Source organism: Phyllobates terribilis, unplaced genomic scaffold, assembly GCF_046119375.1.
Source record: "Phyllobates terribilis strain yellow unplaced genomic scaffold, ASM4611937v1 Scaffold_2__4_contigs__length_985480577, whole genome shotgun sequence".
Classification (NCBI taxonomy): Eukaryota; Metazoa; Chordata; class Amphibia; order Anura; family Dendrobatidae; genus Phyllobates; species Phyllobates terribilis.
In genome coordinates, this window is record NW_027362762.1 from 943,313,324 (window position 1) to 943,331,301 (window position 17,978).

Genomic DNA, 17,978 nt, shown 5'->3' on the forward strand with positions numbered 1-17,978 from the left:
CTTGAGGGTCCACAAATGTCCCAAGAGAGCGATGAACATGTGAAAGTTGATGTTCTTCAACCATTCTCTGTTGCATTTTTTGAGTGTTTTTCCAATATAAATATGAGATGGATGACATCATTGATGACATAATTGTACCTACTGGCAAATGCTGTAGCCTCTTACAGGGCTTAAATAGCTGACACGTGTCCTTCATCAGCTGTCAATTGTGGTTTACAAAGTACCCCAAGTTCCGGTTTGCCTGCTGCATGATATAATCAGTCTACGCTTTATGCTGCTTGTACAGGTGCACCAACATATGCAGCTTTTAATTCCACTGTATTGTATTTTTGAAAATCAGCCAGCGCTCAGACATACCAGACAGATTTTTAGATTGTTCAATCTGCCTGTGGAATTGTGGAGTCTCAATTATTTAGAGATGGTTTTGTAACTTTTTACAGTCAACAAATCTTCTTCTGAGGTCCTCAGAAATATTATATGTTTAGGCCCTGATACACTTCCACAAGCGTGTATTGTGGAGATCAGACTTTGTTAGATCCATGTTCTTTAAATAAACAGGTCGCCCACTCACACCTGACTGCCACCCCATTGATTGAAAACACATGACTACTGTATAATGTCACCTTGGAGTTATCTGCTAAGACTAAAGGTTTACATACTTTTGCTGATCAGACACATAAAATTAGATCATTTTCCTCAATAAAAAAATGTCTAATATTTTTGACTCTTTTACTTTATCCACTTTTTTCACAAATTTTCAAGCACCACTATAGGCTGCAGTTCTGATTCCTCTTCCAATTACAGGCTCACCAGTCATTTTTAGGGGCTTCATAGCAAAAGGGGTGAATACATATGCACATGCCAATTTTTAGTTATTTGATCCCACAAATTTAATTTGTGCCTATATTTTTCTCACTTAATTTCACCAACTTAGTGTATTTAGTGCTGATGCATCACATACAAATTGGATTACAAAAATGGGGGTTTAATACTTTCACAAACCACTGTAGTTCTTACATCTACCATAGTTTGCCTTGCCTAATTTAGTTATTTTGGTGAATTTCTTTTGTTCTGCAATAGGGGTAAACCTCCCAATATGGAAAACCGAAAAATGTCAATGCCAAGGCCATCACTGGGGAGAAAACTGATTGCACAGCCGGTATTTGCTCCAGGTATATATTACAGGTTGAATACTTTTTAGGTGAACATTGTACACTTTTGTATTATAAACATCTTCTATATATGAATCCACAGGTTCTTCTTTTTTCCCACTGAACCAAAGTGATGAGGTAGGTTTTTGGACTAGAGCTCTTTAATACCCATCATCCCACACCATGTCAACATGACACTAGGAAGAAAAAGGGTATTGGACTTTATTCACACCTGAATGGATAAAGGTTTTAAAAAATGTCTGTGCTTCTATTTTAGGTGTATATGAGTCACAATCAACCGTGGCCATTTCCATCTTCAGAAATGACACCTCCTCGACCATCTGTGAACCCATCTCCAGCTAGTAGACCTGCATATAATCAAGGTAGGATTTTTTTTGCCAGTTACATCATCTTACAGTATATTGGTGGTGCTCATATACTAACCCATCCTGTGCATGTATTTACAGGATTTAAAGAGTTTGCAGAGTTGCGACCCCTCTCATTTCCGAGTGAAGACAATGTGGTATGTTAGTACAGTAAATAAGGAATTAGGGTGGTCGCATCCTACTTCTTCAAAACACAGAGAATTATTATTCTTGGCTCCTTATTAGATACCACTACTCATCTGAGTGCGACTCTTTGGGTCCACCGGTGACATGATTATAAGAGCCAGAGTCCATCTTTATGGAACATATGCGAGTCCACTTATGATCATTGTACTGTACATACTACTCCGTTCCTGCTCCTGTGCCGGTCTCTACTGCTGTCAGACACTGTCCTCCTCCATATCTGAGGGTAGCGCTGACAGCAAAGGTATAGCTCCAAAGTCACCTACAAATGAGATTGTCTCTAGGGGCCCTATTATGTTTTATCGCCCATCATATAATTCTACATTATTTTCGAGGGCCAGTCTGACCTTGCCCCTATCTCTGGGATTGGTTTTATATCTTAGAGGTTAGAGCACTGGTCTCATAAACTAGGGGTCGTGAGTTCGACTCTCACTGAACCCTATCTCTGGAAGTTGTTTTTGTTACTTACCATAGAAGTACAGTCTATAGAGCACTCTCGATTAAATATACTGTATACTACAATATCTCATGCCCACCTACAATGGCCACATTGATGAGTCAGCTCAGCTGTTTTGGTGGTACAAGTAGGATATACAGAATATTAAGCAGGTGAAATGTTTCCATGGTTACAGACTACAAACAACCCTATGTAGTCTGATCCTACCATCATGTTAAGGTTTTGAGATATTCATCTCACTTGATGCCTGAAATCTGTACTGTAGATACGTTTATGAAGTAGAATTTCCTTAACAGACAGTCCATGGTGAAGGACCTATTTGTACGAAGACCCTCATTGTCCTACCCACTTCCACCCATCATTTACTGCATCCAAAAGTGGTGTAGAATAGAGTGGAAAGTGAGTATGTTGGCGATAGAGATGAGATAATTTATTCGATTGGAATTAAATTCTACTTGAATTTTACAAATATTTACAATCGGGGTTTTTTTGCAATTCGGTTCTGCCGGCCACTATTTTTGACGAATCGTAAAAGACCATCAAAAGGTTAAAAATAAAAAAAGAAACACTTATACTCATCTTACCGCCCACCTATCCGATCCCTTGTCTCCTCACTCTGTCGTCTGGTCCATCACGTATCTTCTTATCACCACCGCAAGCAGTGAAATACCGGGCCTCATAAGGACTTACGGTTCTGATGAAGTCCACGATGCGAGGAAAGCGGTAAGGTGGGTATAATTATTATTAGTTTTATTTCTTACATATTACATTTATTATGCTCTGTGGTCTAAAGAGACCCCAAAATACACAAGATTTATGCTATGTGTATTCTGTAGCCATAGAGACACATAAGCCGGTATAGGAGCTGTAGTCATAAAAAAAACTGATTAATCAATCAATCAAGGGCCATTATCATTATTTGAAATAGATGTTACCATAGTGAATGATTCTGGATATCAAGTGTCCTTAGTTTATCCAGAGAATTATAGGTACAGCTCAACTTTTTGAGCCCTGCTATAATACATATAACTGTGCTGTTATACTGTATCCACATTATATCTCTCCTTTGTAAGCAGCAGACGGCCAAGCTTTTGGACCAGCAATACCAAGAGAAGGTCCGTCCATGTATTGACCTCATCGATTCTCTGAGGTCACTCGGGGTGGAGAAGGATCTGGAGTTACCAGCGATCACTGTGATCGGCGATCAGAGCTCAGGGAAAAGTTCTGTACTTGAGGCTTTGTCTGGAGTGACACTCCCCCGAGGAACAGGTGAGAAGGCGTCTGATCTGAATGGATAGTAGACTTCAACTGCTCCGTATCAGACAAGTAACTTGAAGTTCCTGGGCCCCAAAACAAAAGTATTATTAGTATCTTAGAAAATATTGGCCATTTATGGCCTAAAAGTCCTTCACAATGAGGCCAAATATTGAATATCAAGATTATTTTAAAGGGACATAGAGTTGGTAAGACCTCACATTCACAAAACTTCAATCTGTGCCACAAAGTTAAATATATTTGGATCATATCATCATTATATACTGTATAATATATATATATATATATATATATATATATATATATATATTATATATCATAATGATATGGTCCAAACTTTTATCTGAAACTGTTGTAACTTGGGTCACAAAAAATTAAAAATGACTCCAAAACTACATTTCGTATCACAAGTAGAAGTTTTGTATGCAGGACTAATATTTAAACCAGCCTGTCCGTTATATAAGCAGGACTAGACTAAAGGGAATCTGGCAGCAGATTTTTGCCACCTAATTTAAATGCAGCATAAAGTAGGGGCGGAGACATTGATTACAGCAAGGTGTCGCTTACTGGGCTGCTTGCTATAGTTTTGATAAAATCACTGTTTTTTGCACTAGATTATCATTAGAGGACTAGTAGTTGTGCTGCCAGGTAGTCCAAACACATCCCCACCACTGATTGGCAGCTTTTTGCCTATCTACAGTGTGCACCAAAAGCTGCCAATCAGTGTTGTGGGCAGGGTTATACAGAGCTCAGCATTCAGAGATCTGCTAAATCTGCAGCAGAGAAAACTGTGATTTTATCACAACTGCGAAAGCAGCCCAGTAAGAGATACATCTGTGGAATCAGGGTCTCTGCCCCTACATCATGCCTCTCTCCGATTAGGTCGCAAAAACATGGTGAAAAATTCCCTTGAACACCATGCTTTTAATTCATTATATATTTTTTTCCTTTTGGGCTATATAACTTTTTTCTCCTCTTTTGCTAATCCTGCGATGTCTCCACCAGGTATCGTTACACGTTGCCCTCTTGAACTCAAGTTAAAAAAATCTCTGACGTCGACACAATGGAGCGGAACAATTTCTTATAGAAATAAAACCGTACCACTAACACATCCCTCTGCCGTAGAGCATGAAGTTGGAAAAGGTAAAGTAAAATTGCAGGTTTTTGCAATTTCTGGGGACACTATATGCACAATTTATCTGGGCACGAAGAAGACTGTCTGAATGCTGCATTACAACATGTGTATAAACATGTGGCACCCCAGGGGTCTGGTTGCCACAGTAATAGCAATATTACGTCTGTGAGCAGGTGGGAGGTTTCCTGGTCAGACATCCTATGCATGCCACACCTCCTGCCCAGTCCTGGGAGGGGAAGAACTTCCCCTATATAAAACTGGGGCTGAGGCAGGGTTAGTGAGTAGAGTAGAGTTGAGAAGAAGAGAAGCAGCTATAGGAAAGAGAGATCAGGAGCTCTGGGGAAGTCGTGCTAAAAGGAATCAGGGGCTGGCAGCTGTAGAGCTCGCCCTGATTGAAGAGTTACCACCGGACCCGGAGTCCGAGGCTGTGGGGATTAACCCAGACCCAGCAGCAGAAACCGCCCGGCAGGGGATTTCAGGTCCTCTGGCCAAGAAACCCGAAGGCACGGTCACACGCGTGGGACCAGCACCGCCATCGTGGAGCGGAAGCCACTAGAAGGCCCCGAGTCACCGGCCATACGGGTGAGCACCACACGGTACACTCAGGGATGTGGGCTACTTTTACCCGCCTCTAGCAAGGTAGCCAGAAGAGTACAATTAGTTGGGGAGGCCTACAACTCCGCCTGGCCAAGGGGGATCCCATCTGCTCAAAGACTGACCAGGCCCCGATCGCTAGCCAGTACTCCGGGAGGGTCTATCTTTATCACCAGTAAAGACCCTGAACTACACCGCATCGTCTCTGAGTGGTTCCTGCTACCCCCATCATCCACGTCGGCTGCCCTGTGGCCATACCCCTCCCGTTGGGGGTTATACCATCTACGCTGCACAATCGTACCACCGGCCTCAGCGGTCTGCCCTGCAGCGGCAGCTCCATAGCTGCATTCAACGGGTGGCGTAGTCGTCCAACATCTACTGCTAATACTCAGCCACACAGTTTGACTCCCTGGGCACGGACCGGGTCACTGCCACGAAACTACTACCCCCAACAGGCCCGGCTCCGGGTAGTCCCAGCGTGCGCAACGCTACACTAAGTAGGCCCAGGGGCGCGTCAACTTTTGGCGTAGTCGGCAGGATCTCGTGCCCGCAACCACCGGGTACTGCGTGCCTGAAAAAGACTGTTCAAACTTACCAGTGGTGAAGATTCCCGCCATCCGTGGAGGTTTCCCGCCATCCGGCGCCATCTTCTACCTTCTTCCCGCCATCTGCGAAGTTTTCCCGTCATCCGACGCCATCTTCTGCCTTCTTCCCGCCATCCGTGGAGTTTTCCCGCCGTTGGACGCCATCTTGAAGACGCCGCGCGGGAAGAAGAGGGGCGTGGACTCCGAAAAGCCCGCGAGAACTGAAGCCCCGCCTCACGTACGGACGTTGTGTAAGGTCCCGGAAGGAGCCCAGCAGACGCCGACGTCACAGGAGCGCGACGGAAGGTCCTCAACCCTGACGATCCACTGCGGAGCCGCGGCCTACGGAAGAGGATCATCGCAAGGTAGGCCACGGTCCACTAGGGGGGGAGAAAGATGTCGGATACGGAGGAGAGCTTCACTGCCTCAACCCCCGCCAGCGCCAGCGCTGCTGCAGTCATGCCTTTTACCATGCCCTATATCCCGGGAGCAGCCTGGCTACCCCAATACTCAGGGGAGTCACATACCCTGAATGACTTTAGAGAAAAGCTAGATAGCCTCTTCCAGGTGTACCCCCTCACAGAAGAGCAAAAAGTGAGCATCCTGGTGGCCCAACTAACCGGGGCAGCCCAAAGGGAGGTAAAGTCCTGGCCACCTGGGAGGAGGACTGTCGTGGGGATACTAACACGGCTGAGGGACACCTTTGATACCCGCACCTCAGCCGAGATTAAGCTTAAATTCTATGGGTGCAAGCAGCGAGCACATGAGAGTATAAGGGACTATGCACTAAACCTACAAGAGGCCCTGAGAGCCATTAAGCAGACCGACCCCGACAGCGTGGGAAACGAGGACAGGCTGTTGACCGAACAATTTATAGAGGGACTATATTGCAATGTCCACCGAACCCAGTTGCGGGCCATAGCCTTACAGGATCCTCATCTGGACTTTGCACAGTTCAAGGACAGAGCCATCCGGGTGCTCCGAGAACCGGCACCGGGTGGCGTTGTGACCCACAGGCGCCCAGCTATCACTTAGCACCAGGAGGCGGCGCCCTTGTCGGCAGGGCCTGTGGGGGCTGATGCGCAGGCTTTGAACAATGACCCGGCTCCAGACCTGCACCATCAGGTCCAAGAGCTAGCTAAAAGCGTTGCTGCGCTAACCCGAACTGTGCAGTCTTTACAGGTTTCCACTCCAGGGAAGATCCAGCTGGCATCCGGACCGGAGGACATCCCGTGGCGTCGACCAAGGAGGACCCCACCGGCCAGAGGAAGACCCAGCGACCGATACAACGAGGACGGACAACCCATCTGCCGCCGCTGCAATCAACCCGGACATATGGCAAGGTACTGTCCTTTAAACTGGCACAACCTGGGGTAGAGGGCCAACCCCCAGGAAAAAGATCACCAGGCCCATCGAACTGGCGCGACAAATATGTGGGAGGACGTCCAGTCTTGCCTGTGGTACTGGATGGCATTCCTATGAGTGCCCTACTGGACACCGGGTCACAGGTCACCACCATCCCGTACGTGCTCTTCAAGCAGTACTGGAATGACTCGGATATAACCCGCTACCCTGACGACGACTTGAGTATTATTGCCAGCAATGGTCAACCCGTGCCGCAGATCGGATTTAAAGAGATGACCATTAAAATCGGTAGAGTCGAACTGGCAGCACAGGGACTGATCATTGTGGACATTGACAAGCGCGAGAGTCACCCAAAGATAACTCTAGGAACTAATGTGATTGAAAATTGTCTTGCAGAGGTGATTTTCATTTTACAGCAGGTTGCCAAGAACGCCAGCTCCGGCCAGCAGCGAGTGCTCCAGAAAGAGATCCGGGCACTGATGCGACGGCAACAGGTGGAACTCTCCGGTGGTGAGATTGGTAGCGTAAGAATGTGTGACCCTTTCCCTATTGCCATGCCCCCGAAAAGTGAAATGATGATTTGGTGCCGGGCAGCTATTGGTCTGAGAGGTAGAGATTACCAGGCCATGGTAGAACCAGTCTACTCAGACAGTAGGCCCACCATTTTGACAGCACGGGGGGTAGTTGATGTACGCCATGGGAGGGTGCCCGTTCGTATAATAAATATCGGGAAAAGGGAAGTATACCTGCCCCGGTATGCTACGCTAGCCAAATTATATACTATCAACCAAAATTCTATACAGTCTGTGGAACCCTTGCCTCCATCTCACCCGGAGGAAGGTAACGGCTCTACGAAAATAATGGAGGATTGGTGTCAGCAACTACATTTGGGTACTGACTCCACTCCCTCCCACCAGAAACAGGGAGTCTACCGGGTGGTTCGAGAGTACGAGAGAGTGTTTAGTAAACACCCGTTAGACTTCGGGCAAGTCAAGGGGGTAGAACACCACATCCCCACGGGAGACCATCCTCCCATAAAAGAGAGGTATCGACCCGTACCCCCTGCACACTACCAACACGCCAAGGGGATGCTTAGAGACATGAAGGAGGCTGGGGTAATCAGGGAAAGCTGTAGCCCCTGGGCAGCTCCACTAGTCTTGGTCAAAAAGAAAGACAACACCATGAGAATGTGTGTAGATTACCGGAAAATTAACCGTATCACACACAAAGATGCGTACCCCTTACCAAGAATAGAGGAGTCTTTGGCTGCTTTAAAATCTGCTAACTTCTTCTCCACCTTGGATCTCACTAGCGGGTACTGGCAGGTTCCTGTAGCAGAGGCGGACCGGGAGAAGACCGCATTCACCACCCCGATGGGACTTAGCGAGTTTACCTGCATGCCGTTCGGACTCTGCAACGCACCAGGAACCTTCCAGCGATTGATGGAATGCTGTCTGGGACACCGAAACTTTGAGACGGTCCTGTTATACCTGGACGATGTCATCGTCTATTCCAAGACCTACGAGGACCACCTGAAACACCTGGCGGAAGTGTTCGAAGCTCTGGCAAGTTACGGCCTAAAGGTGAAACCCTCCAAGTGTCACCTCCTGAAGCCAAAGGTGCAGTACCTGGGACACGTGGTGAGTGCTGACGGAGTGGCTCCCGACCCTGATAAGATCACCGCAATTAAGGAATGGCCAAGCCCCTCCAGCGTAAAGGAAGTGAGGCAGTTCCTCGGGTTGGTAGGCTACTACCGAAGGTTCATTCCCGGTTTCACCAAAAAGGCAGCTCCTATGCAGGACCTCCTGATAGGCCAGTCCAGGAAGGCCAAGAACCAGAAGCCACCCTTCAGATGGGAGAAGCTGGAAGAAGAGTCCTTCCGCCAGCTGAAGATGGCCCTCACGGGGGATGAAATCCTGGCGTACCCTGATTATAGCCAGCCCTTTATCCTCTACACCGACGCCAGTAACATCGGGCTAGGAGCCGTACTGTCCCAGATCCAGCAGGGGAGGGAACGGGTAATTGCTTACGCCAGCCGGAAACTGCGACCCACCGAAAGAAACCCTGAGAATTACAGCTCATTTAAGCTAGAGTTCCTGGCAGTGGTGTGGGCAGTCACCGAACGCTTTAAGCACTACCTCGCTTCTTCCCGATTCACCGTGTACACGGATAACAACCCGTTGACATACCTGGACACTGCAAGATTCGGTGCCCTAGAGCAGAGATGGATGGCCCGCTTGTCCAACTATGAGTTTACAATCAAATACCGGGCAGGACGCTCCAATACCAACGCAGACGCCCTGTCCAGGATGCCAAACCTACCGGACGTAGGGGAAGATTCAGAGGAACTGGAAGAAGTTGAGCTCCCCGCGTTCCACCGTCATGGGACTATCCAGTATTCCCACCATGTAAGGAGTAAGCAATCCGCTACGTTCAACCCCTTACCTCATTACAACTGGGTGGAGACGCAAGACAGTGACCCTGCCGTCCGTCTGGTAAAGGAGATGCTGACTCGGCCAGATGCACGCCTTGACCCAGACGCTCCGGAGGAAGCCAAGCAACTGTGGGCTGAGAAGAGTCGACTGTTCCTTTACAAGGGAAAGTTGTGCCGCAGAATGGTTAACTCCCGGACGCATGAACTAATCTGGCAAGTAGTGGTGCCAAGAAGAGACGCAGCTATGGTGATGGAGGCATACCACGACGGAGCTGGGCATTTCGGATGGAAGAAGCTGGAGTTTCTGCTGCGCGGGCGGTTCCATTGGGTAGGCATGAGAGGAACCATCGAGAGGTGGTGCAGAGACTGTGGCCCATGCAACTTAAGAAGGAGGGACCGTGCCAGCCAGAAGACTCCCCTGCGGTCCATCATCACCAGACAGCCGTTGGAACTGGTAGCCTTGGATCATGTAAAACTGACCCCAAGCAGAAGTGGCTACGTCTACGCGTTAACCATCGTGGATCACTACTCCCGGTTCTTGGTTGTCGTCCCCGTCAAGGACTTAACGGCTCACACAGCAGCTAGAGCCTTCCAGCAGCACTTCTGCCGTCCACACGGATACCCGGAGCAGGTGCTGACGGACCAGGGGCCTGCCTTTGAAGCGGAGGTCTTCCAGGAGTTCTGCACCCTGTATGGATGCCGGAAGATAAGAACAACACCCTATCACCCGCAAACTAATGGACTTTGTGAGAAAATGAACCAGGTGGTGATAGATCTCCTGAAAACATTGCCCCTGGAGGAACGCAGTCTGTGGCCTGAGAAGCTGCCCAACCTGGTGGACCTATACAACCACATCCCTGTAGGTTCCACCAACTGTACCCCGGCTTACCTAATGAGGGCAAGACCTGGTAAGCTTCCTGTTGATCTGGAGATGGGAGTCCTGACACCCGAGGACACTTCACCAGAAGCCAACTGGGACACAGAGAGGCAGCAGCAATACCGAAAAGTACAGGAGAGCGTGGAGCGTAGTCTCTGTCAAGCTAGGGAAAGACAAGAGAAAACTTACAACCAGTATGCTCCCGCTGTTCCCCTGGTGCCCGGAGAGCAGGTCTTGAAGAGGAAAAGACGGCTCCACAAGTTGGACGACCAATGGGAGAAGGACCCGTACACCGTACTGCCCTCAAGCCACGACAACCCGAAGATCTGTACAATCAGTAAAGACGGAGGGGAAACCACAGCCATTGTATCCCGGGATCACCTAAAGAAGTGTCCCGAACAGCTACGGAACCCTGAAGAGGAACAAGAGGACCCTCGACCCGTAGAGGAAAGGGAAGATATGGTTAGTACTGTGCTCGGAGACTTCCCTCGGTCTTGGACTCAAGTCAATGGTGCTGTTGTGGTACCCGTCCTCACGTTCCTCCAACCAGCATCCCAAGTGCCTACGGAGACACAGGTAGAACTGGAAGAACAGCCGGTCCAGGAGGCAGAAGGCCCCACACAAGCAGACCAGGAAAATCAACCCTCTGCTTATAGTGAGCCTGCCATACCCCTAGTGAGCCAAAGAGTCAGTAGACGGCTGCCCAGTTTACCCTTGACAGCTCCTATACCCTGTAGCTCAGGACCAATCAACCAGCTCCGTAGGTCCACTAGGGTCACTAGAGGCCAGCTGCCCATACGGTGGAGGATCTAAATGTTCAAGCTATTTTATTAATGTTTACCTGTTTATTGTTGCTTGTGTATAATTATGTGTTTCTAGTTATTTATAGGAGTCTTTGGTGGATTTACCGGGAATCCTTTGTGCATATAGTTGGAGCGTAACCCAGGACGGACTGAAAGACTGTTAAGGACTCGGGGCAGGACAGACCCCTACCTGGTTACGTCTCCCTGTGTTGGTGAAATGGACACCCTTGTTTTCCTCAAAAGTTACACCCGGTTGCGGACACGCCGTGACCACCTTATGTGTTGTCTCTATTGGAATGTTATTGTTTGCACCTTGTTATGTTTACAAAAGTATGTTTAGTCCCGGAGTACTAACTTTCACTAGGGGGAATGTGGCACCCCAGGGGTCTGGTTGCCACAGTAATAGCAATATTACGTCTGTGAGCAGGTGGGAGGTTTCCTGGTCAGACATCCTATGCATGCCACACCTCCTGCCCAGTCCTGGGAGGGGAAGAACTTCCCCTATATAAAACTGGGGCTGAGGCAGGGTTAGTGAGTAGAGTAGAGTTGAGAAGAAGAGAAGAAGCTATAGGAAAGAGAGATCAGGAGCTCTGGGGAAGTCGTGCTAAAAGGAATCAGGGGCTGGCAGCTGTAGAGCTCGCCCTGATTGAAGAGTTACCACCGGACCCGGAGTCCGAGGCTGTGGGGATTAACCCAGACCCAGCAGCAGAAACCGCCCGGCAGGGGATTTCAGGTCCTCTGGCCAAGAAACCCGAAGGCACGGTCACACGCGTGGGACCAGCACCGCCGTCGTGGAGCGGAAGCCACTAGAAGGCCCCGAGTCACCGGCCATACGGGTGAGCACCACACGGTACACTCAGGGACGTGGGCTACTTTTACCCGCCTCTAGCAAGGTAGCCAGAAGAGTACAATTAGTTGGGGAGGCCTACAACTCCGCCTGGCCAGGGGAGATCCCATCTGCTCAAAGACTGACCAGGCCCCGATCGCTAGCCAGTACTCCGGGAGGGTCTATCTTTATCACCAGTAAAGACCCTGAACTACACCGCATCGTCTCTGAGTGGTTCCTGCTACCCCCATCATCCACGTCGGCTGCCCTGAGGCCATACCCCTCCCGTTGGGGGTTATACCATCTACGCTGCACAATCGTACCACCGGCCTCAGCGGTCTGCCCTGCAGCGGCAGCTCCATAGCTGCATTCAACGGGTGGCGTAGTCGTCCAACATCTACTGCTAATACTCAGCCACACAGTTTGACTCCCTGGGCACGGACCGGGTCACCGCCACGAAACTACTACCCCCAACAGGCCCGGCTCCGGGTAGTCCCAGCGTGCGCAACGCTACACTAAGTAGGCCCAGGGGCGTCAAACATACTACACAATTCATTGGACCTGGACATAAAAAAGCACAAACAGAGGATGACAATATACACACGTGGTCAAAATTGTTGGTACCCCTCGTTTAATGAAAGAAAAACCCACAATGGTCACAGAAATAACTTGAATCTGACAAAAGTAATAATTAATTAAAAATCTATGAAAATTAACAAATGAAAGTCAGACATTGCTTTTCTGCTTCCACGGAATTTAAAATTTTTTTTAACACATCAATGCGAGCTGTGGCAAGAAGGTTTACTGTGTCTGTCAGCGCAGTGTTCAGAGGCTGGAGGCGCTACCAGTAGACCGGCCAGTACACCAGGAGACGTGGAGGGGGCCGTAGGAGGGCAGCAACCCAGCAGCAGGACCGCTACCTCCGCTTTTGTGCAAGGAGGAACAGGAGGAGCACTGCCAGAGCCCTGCAAAATAACCTCCAGCAGGCCACAAATGTGCATGTGACTCGCCCAGAGGAAGATGGGGGATGGGTACCCGGGCCTTTAGCCTGGCCTTTAGGGATGTCGCGGTGGTCGGCTCCCGGGCCCGTACCCTGGGGTCTCTCTTTAAAAAGGGGTTGATATTTGTTAAGTTTAGAAAAGAAAGAGTTTGTGACGCCACCTGTGGCTTCTGGTGAGGATCACCAGCGCTGCGCAGTCCACTGAGGCTGATGATAAGGCAGCTTGATGGTATGGCTCCCCACAGGTAGAGCTGGGCCTCAGGGCAGTATAGGAACGGGGATGCAGGACAAAGAGACTACGCCGGGCCAGAGCAAGAACAGGGACGGACACAAAAGTCACTTCAGTACCTTTTACTGATGGAAATTCAGGCACTCCCCGGAGCACTGTAGGGTGAAGGGTGTATGTCCGGATCCTCCCCAATGAGCAGGTTTTGGGCCTCCTGGTTCTTGCTGCTGCGTAATAAGTTTCTGACCTGCCTGGAGCTAGGCCTAACTCTGTCTCTGTCCTGCGCTGGCTGACCTTGTGGTAGGGCCTTCTCTTGGAGTGCACGCTCCCGACTTACGGGGCCTATGAGTCTCCTGGCTCTGGTACGTATCAGCACTTTAGCGATCCTGGGACCTGTAGTTCTCCAGGGATTCCGGTTTATCTTACTGGGTCGTGGAGATCCCGGCAAGCTTCGGACCCGGTGTCCGGTAACTTCTTCTTAGGGGTGAGCTAGTTAAGCTCCTCTGCCCCCTATGTACTAACTCTCTACTCCTTCGCCTTCGGCCTACTCGAGCCCTCAATAGACCACTCACACAATCGGCAGCGTGCCGCGGTTCACCGATCTTATGGCGCCGGCACACCTACAGCTCACCTCACTGAGCTACACCGAGTCTTGATCTGGATAAGCTCCACTGCTGGATAGCAATTGCAGGAGCTGGAACAGGCTTTTGTCCTCTGAGGTAACTCCTCTCAGGCTGTACTGGACTCACTGCTATACCAGAATAGACTAGACTCACACAGACTGTAGTCTCAAGACTGACTGCTGCCTGGCTCCACCTTCCCTTATATATCTCCCTAAGGAGCTCCCTCTGGTGGTCTGAGGTGGAAGGTGGAGATGTGTGAATGGTTATTGGGGCCTCTTGTGGAGGAATCCTTCAATACACCCTTCTGGGTCTGTGATGCCAAGCACATCTGGGCTTCACACATGTGTCTGCACAAACGGTTAGAAACCGACTCCATGAGGGTGGTATGAGGGCCCGACATCCACAGATGGGGGTTGTGCTCACAGCCCAACACCTTGCCACTGGCGCCCTGTGCTCTTCACAGATGAAAGCTGGTTCACACTGAGCACATGTGACAGACGTGACAGAGTCTGGAGACGCCGTGGAGAGCGATCTGCTGCCTGCAACATCCTTCAGCATGACCGGTTTGGCAGTGGGTCAGTAATGGTTTGGGGTGGCATTTCTTTGGAGGGCCGCACAGCCCTCCATGTGCTCGCCAGAGGTAGCCTGACTGCCATTAGGTACCGAGATGAGATCCTCAGACCCCTTGTGAGACCATATGCTGGTCCGGTTGGCCCTGGGTTCCTCCTAATGCAGGACAATGCCAGACCTCATGTGGCTGGAGTGTGTCAGCAGTTCCTGCAAGATGAAGGCATTGAAGCTATGGACTGGCCGCCCGTTCCCCAGACCTGAATCCGATTGAGCACATCTGGGACATCATGTCTCGCTCCATCCACCAACGTCACGTTACACCACAGACTGTCCAGGAGTTGGCGGATGCTTTAGTCCCGGTCTGGGAGGAGATCCCACTGGAGACCATCCGCAACCTCATCAGGAGCATGCCCAGGCGTTGTAGGGAGGTCATGCAGGCACGTGGAGGCCACACACAATACTGAGCCTCATCAGGAGCATGCCCAGGCATTGTAGGGAGGTCATACAGGCACGTGGGGGCCACACACAATACTCAGCCTCATCAGGAGCATGCCCAGGCGTTGTAGGGAGGTCATACAGGCACGTGGAGGCCACACACAATACTGAGCCTCATCAGGAGCATGCCCAGGCGTTGTAGGGAGGTCATACAGGCACGTGGAGGCCACACACAATACTCAGCCTCATCAGGAGCATGCCCAGGCGTTGTAGGGAGGTCATACAGGCACGTGGAGGCCACACACAATACTGAGCCTCATTTTGACTTGTTTTAAGGACATTACATCAAAGTTGGATCAGCCTGTAGTGTGTTTTTCCTATTTAATTTTGGGGGTGACTCCAAATCCAGGCCTCCATTGGTTAATAAATGTGATTTCCATTGATGATTTTTGTGTGATTTTGTTGTCAGCACATTCAACTTTCTACAGAACAAAGTATTCAATGAGAAGATTTCATTCACTCAGATCTAGGATGTGTTATTTGAGTGTTCCCTTTATTTTTTTGAGCAGTGTATGAGCACATCTTTCACTATTTATCTGAGAACTGTACACACTGATTAAGAATGGATAGGGATATTATTTTGGCTCTGTATGGCGGTAATATTTGCACGCTTTGTGGTGGCATTATTTTGGCAATTTTTTTTTAAAATGTTTCTTAATCATTTAAGATGGTTTGTTAAGGCATGACTTAACCCATCTGTCACCTTTTATATGTATATTAAATGAAGTATACCATCAAATGATGGGGCATCGGTCGTGGCCAAAGGTGTGGTACATCATTATGCCCCCTACATTTAGCATATTGCTGACCTCCCCTGTTTCTAATTGAAAGCGAGCGAGCGCCGCCTTGTGTGTGGGCATGTGCACTGACTGCTCATACTCCCCACTACCGTGTCTGCAGAAATACATAAAGCCTTACAAATTAGAGATTCATAAAGCCTTACAAATTAGAGATTCTGCTGCCTCAACCAGCAGTAGAACAGATTAGCCAGATATTAACTCTATGTTCCCTCCATGTTTCAAAAACACGCAGAAAATTCTGCAGATTAGTAAACACTGGGCGCAGGAATATCAGATTTTTTTTTGTCTTATTAGGTTTAATGGTTTAGAGTCATAAAGGAAGCTTGTTCCATTTCCTTTCTAGCACAAGACTGCATAGCTGGTCCTGGAAAAGGAATAAGTGATGAGCTGATAACACTGGAAATCATCGCTCCAAATGTCCCAGATTTGACTCTTATCGATCTTCCAGGGATAACACGAATTAATCTACCTAATCAACCAAGAGACATTGGAAACCAGGTGGGATCGACAGATATTTCCATACAGCGATCAAGATACGGAGAATAAAAAAGTTTCTGATATTATGGTGTTTGAACATTTTTATCTAATTTTTCTAGATAAGGCAAATGATAAGAAGATACATATCAAGACAGGAGACCATCAATCTGGCTGTGATTCCCAGTAATGTGGACATAGCAACCACAGAAGTTCTAGAAATGGCCCGAGAGGTGGATCCCAATGGAGAAAGGACAATAGGTAATAAAAACTTATCCTCATATACACTCCAACAGGTGGACATAGAGGATGTGAGTAAACAACTATCTGGTTCTGCTTGAACCAAGCATTGAGCAATTTAGCAAGTAGACCACCCAGGGCCGGCTCCAGGTTTTTATGGGCCCTGGGGGAAAGAGTCTCAGTGGCCCCTTTAACACATACCACGATTCATGATGCACAGATACCGCAGAGAAATATATATATATATATATATATATATATATATATATATATATATATATATATATATAGAGAGAGAGAGACATATAGTACAATGCCAAAGATTTCACTTCTTACATTACAAGAGCGATATCTATTGTAAATTCCACAATAGCTCAGAAACCGGTGAATCGCTCCACACAGAATACTGACCCCCATAAAATGCTCCATACAGGATACTGGCCCCCATATAATGCTCCCTACAGGATACTGGCCCCCATATAACGCTCCATACTGGATACTGGACCTCATATAACACTCCATGCAGGCTGTGCCCCCACATAATGCTCCATGCAGGCTTTTCCCCCCTTATAATGCCCCATGCAGGATGTCACCCCTCCTTATAATGCCCCATGCATTATGCCACCCCCTTATAATGCCCCATGCATTGTCACCTGCCTTATAATGCCCCATGCAGGATGTCACTCCCCCCCCCTTATAATTCCCCATGCAGGATGTCACCTCTCCCCTCATATAATGCCCCATGCAGTATGTCACTCCCCCCCACCTTTTAATGCCCTATGCAGGATGTCAATTCCCCCCCTTTTAATGCCCCATGTAGGATGTCACACACACCCCCCCACCTCCCTTATAATGCCCTATACCTTCATACATTTAAAAAAAAATAATCAAATACTCACTTCTCACCTGCTGCCGCTGCTCTAGACTCCAGCGTCGCCGGGGTCTTCCCGCTCTGCACTGTGACGGCTCAGGAGAGAGCATGGTGGAAAGACGTCACCGTGCCCTCTGACCTGAGACGTCACAGTTAGAGGACGCGGAAGAGACCGGAGCTGCTGCGGAGACACGGGGAGAGGTAAGTATAGTTTCGCCGGCTGCCGGGGCCCTGAGCAAGCGGGGGGGAGTGGGGGCTGACACAGCTCTCCTCCGCTCACGGGTCCCATAGCGCGGCGGGGTTGCCCCACCATTTCGCCCCCCCCCCCCCTGTCGGCCCCCCCGCCTGCTCAGGTCAGGCACTAGCCCGGGTGCGCCGGGTGCTGACGTTGGCGCTGAGACCACCCATACACTTTATTCATCTGGGTCGTCTGCTCTTTACTCTGTACTGATATTCTAAAATGTCAATGCAGAGTAAACATCTTGCAGGAGATTGTACAGCTTCGGGGATGGAGAGTTGGTTGTCAGGCACAGCTGAATCCCCACAGTAAAGTTAGAGATGGTTTACCATCTCTGCCTTCCCCATTGATGTTCACACAATGCTGAACTA

General features: G+C 49.0%; 1 protein-coding gene across 1 annotated transcript in view; it reads left to right on the forward strand.

Moving 5' to 3' along the window:
* The window catches only part of LOC141253083 (interferon-induced GTP-binding protein Mx2-like), a 70,605-nt gene that overhangs the window by 3,982 nt on the left and 48,645 nt on the right, over nucleotides 1–17,978 (forward strand). Inside the window, exons 2-9 of the mRNA XM_073670839.1 lie at nucleotides 1,081–1,172; nucleotides 1,255–1,289; nucleotides 1,429–1,534; nucleotides 1,619–1,674; nucleotides 3,254–3,446; nucleotides 4,458–4,595; nucleotides 16,128–16,282; nucleotides 16,381–16,519. Of these exons, the coding sequence (XP_073526940.1) occupies nucleotides 1,097–1,172; nucleotides 1,255–1,289; nucleotides 1,429–1,534; nucleotides 1,619–1,674; nucleotides 3,254–3,446; nucleotides 4,458–4,595; nucleotides 16,128–16,282; nucleotides 16,381–16,519 (898 nt within the window). The 5' untranslated portion in view covers nucleotides 1,081–1,096. The remainder of the gene's footprint in view (nucleotides 1–1,080; nucleotides 1,173–1,254; nucleotides 1,290–1,428; nucleotides 1,535–1,618; nucleotides 1,675–3,253; nucleotides 3,447–4,457; nucleotides 4,596–16,127; nucleotides 16,283–16,380; nucleotides 16,520–17,978) is intronic.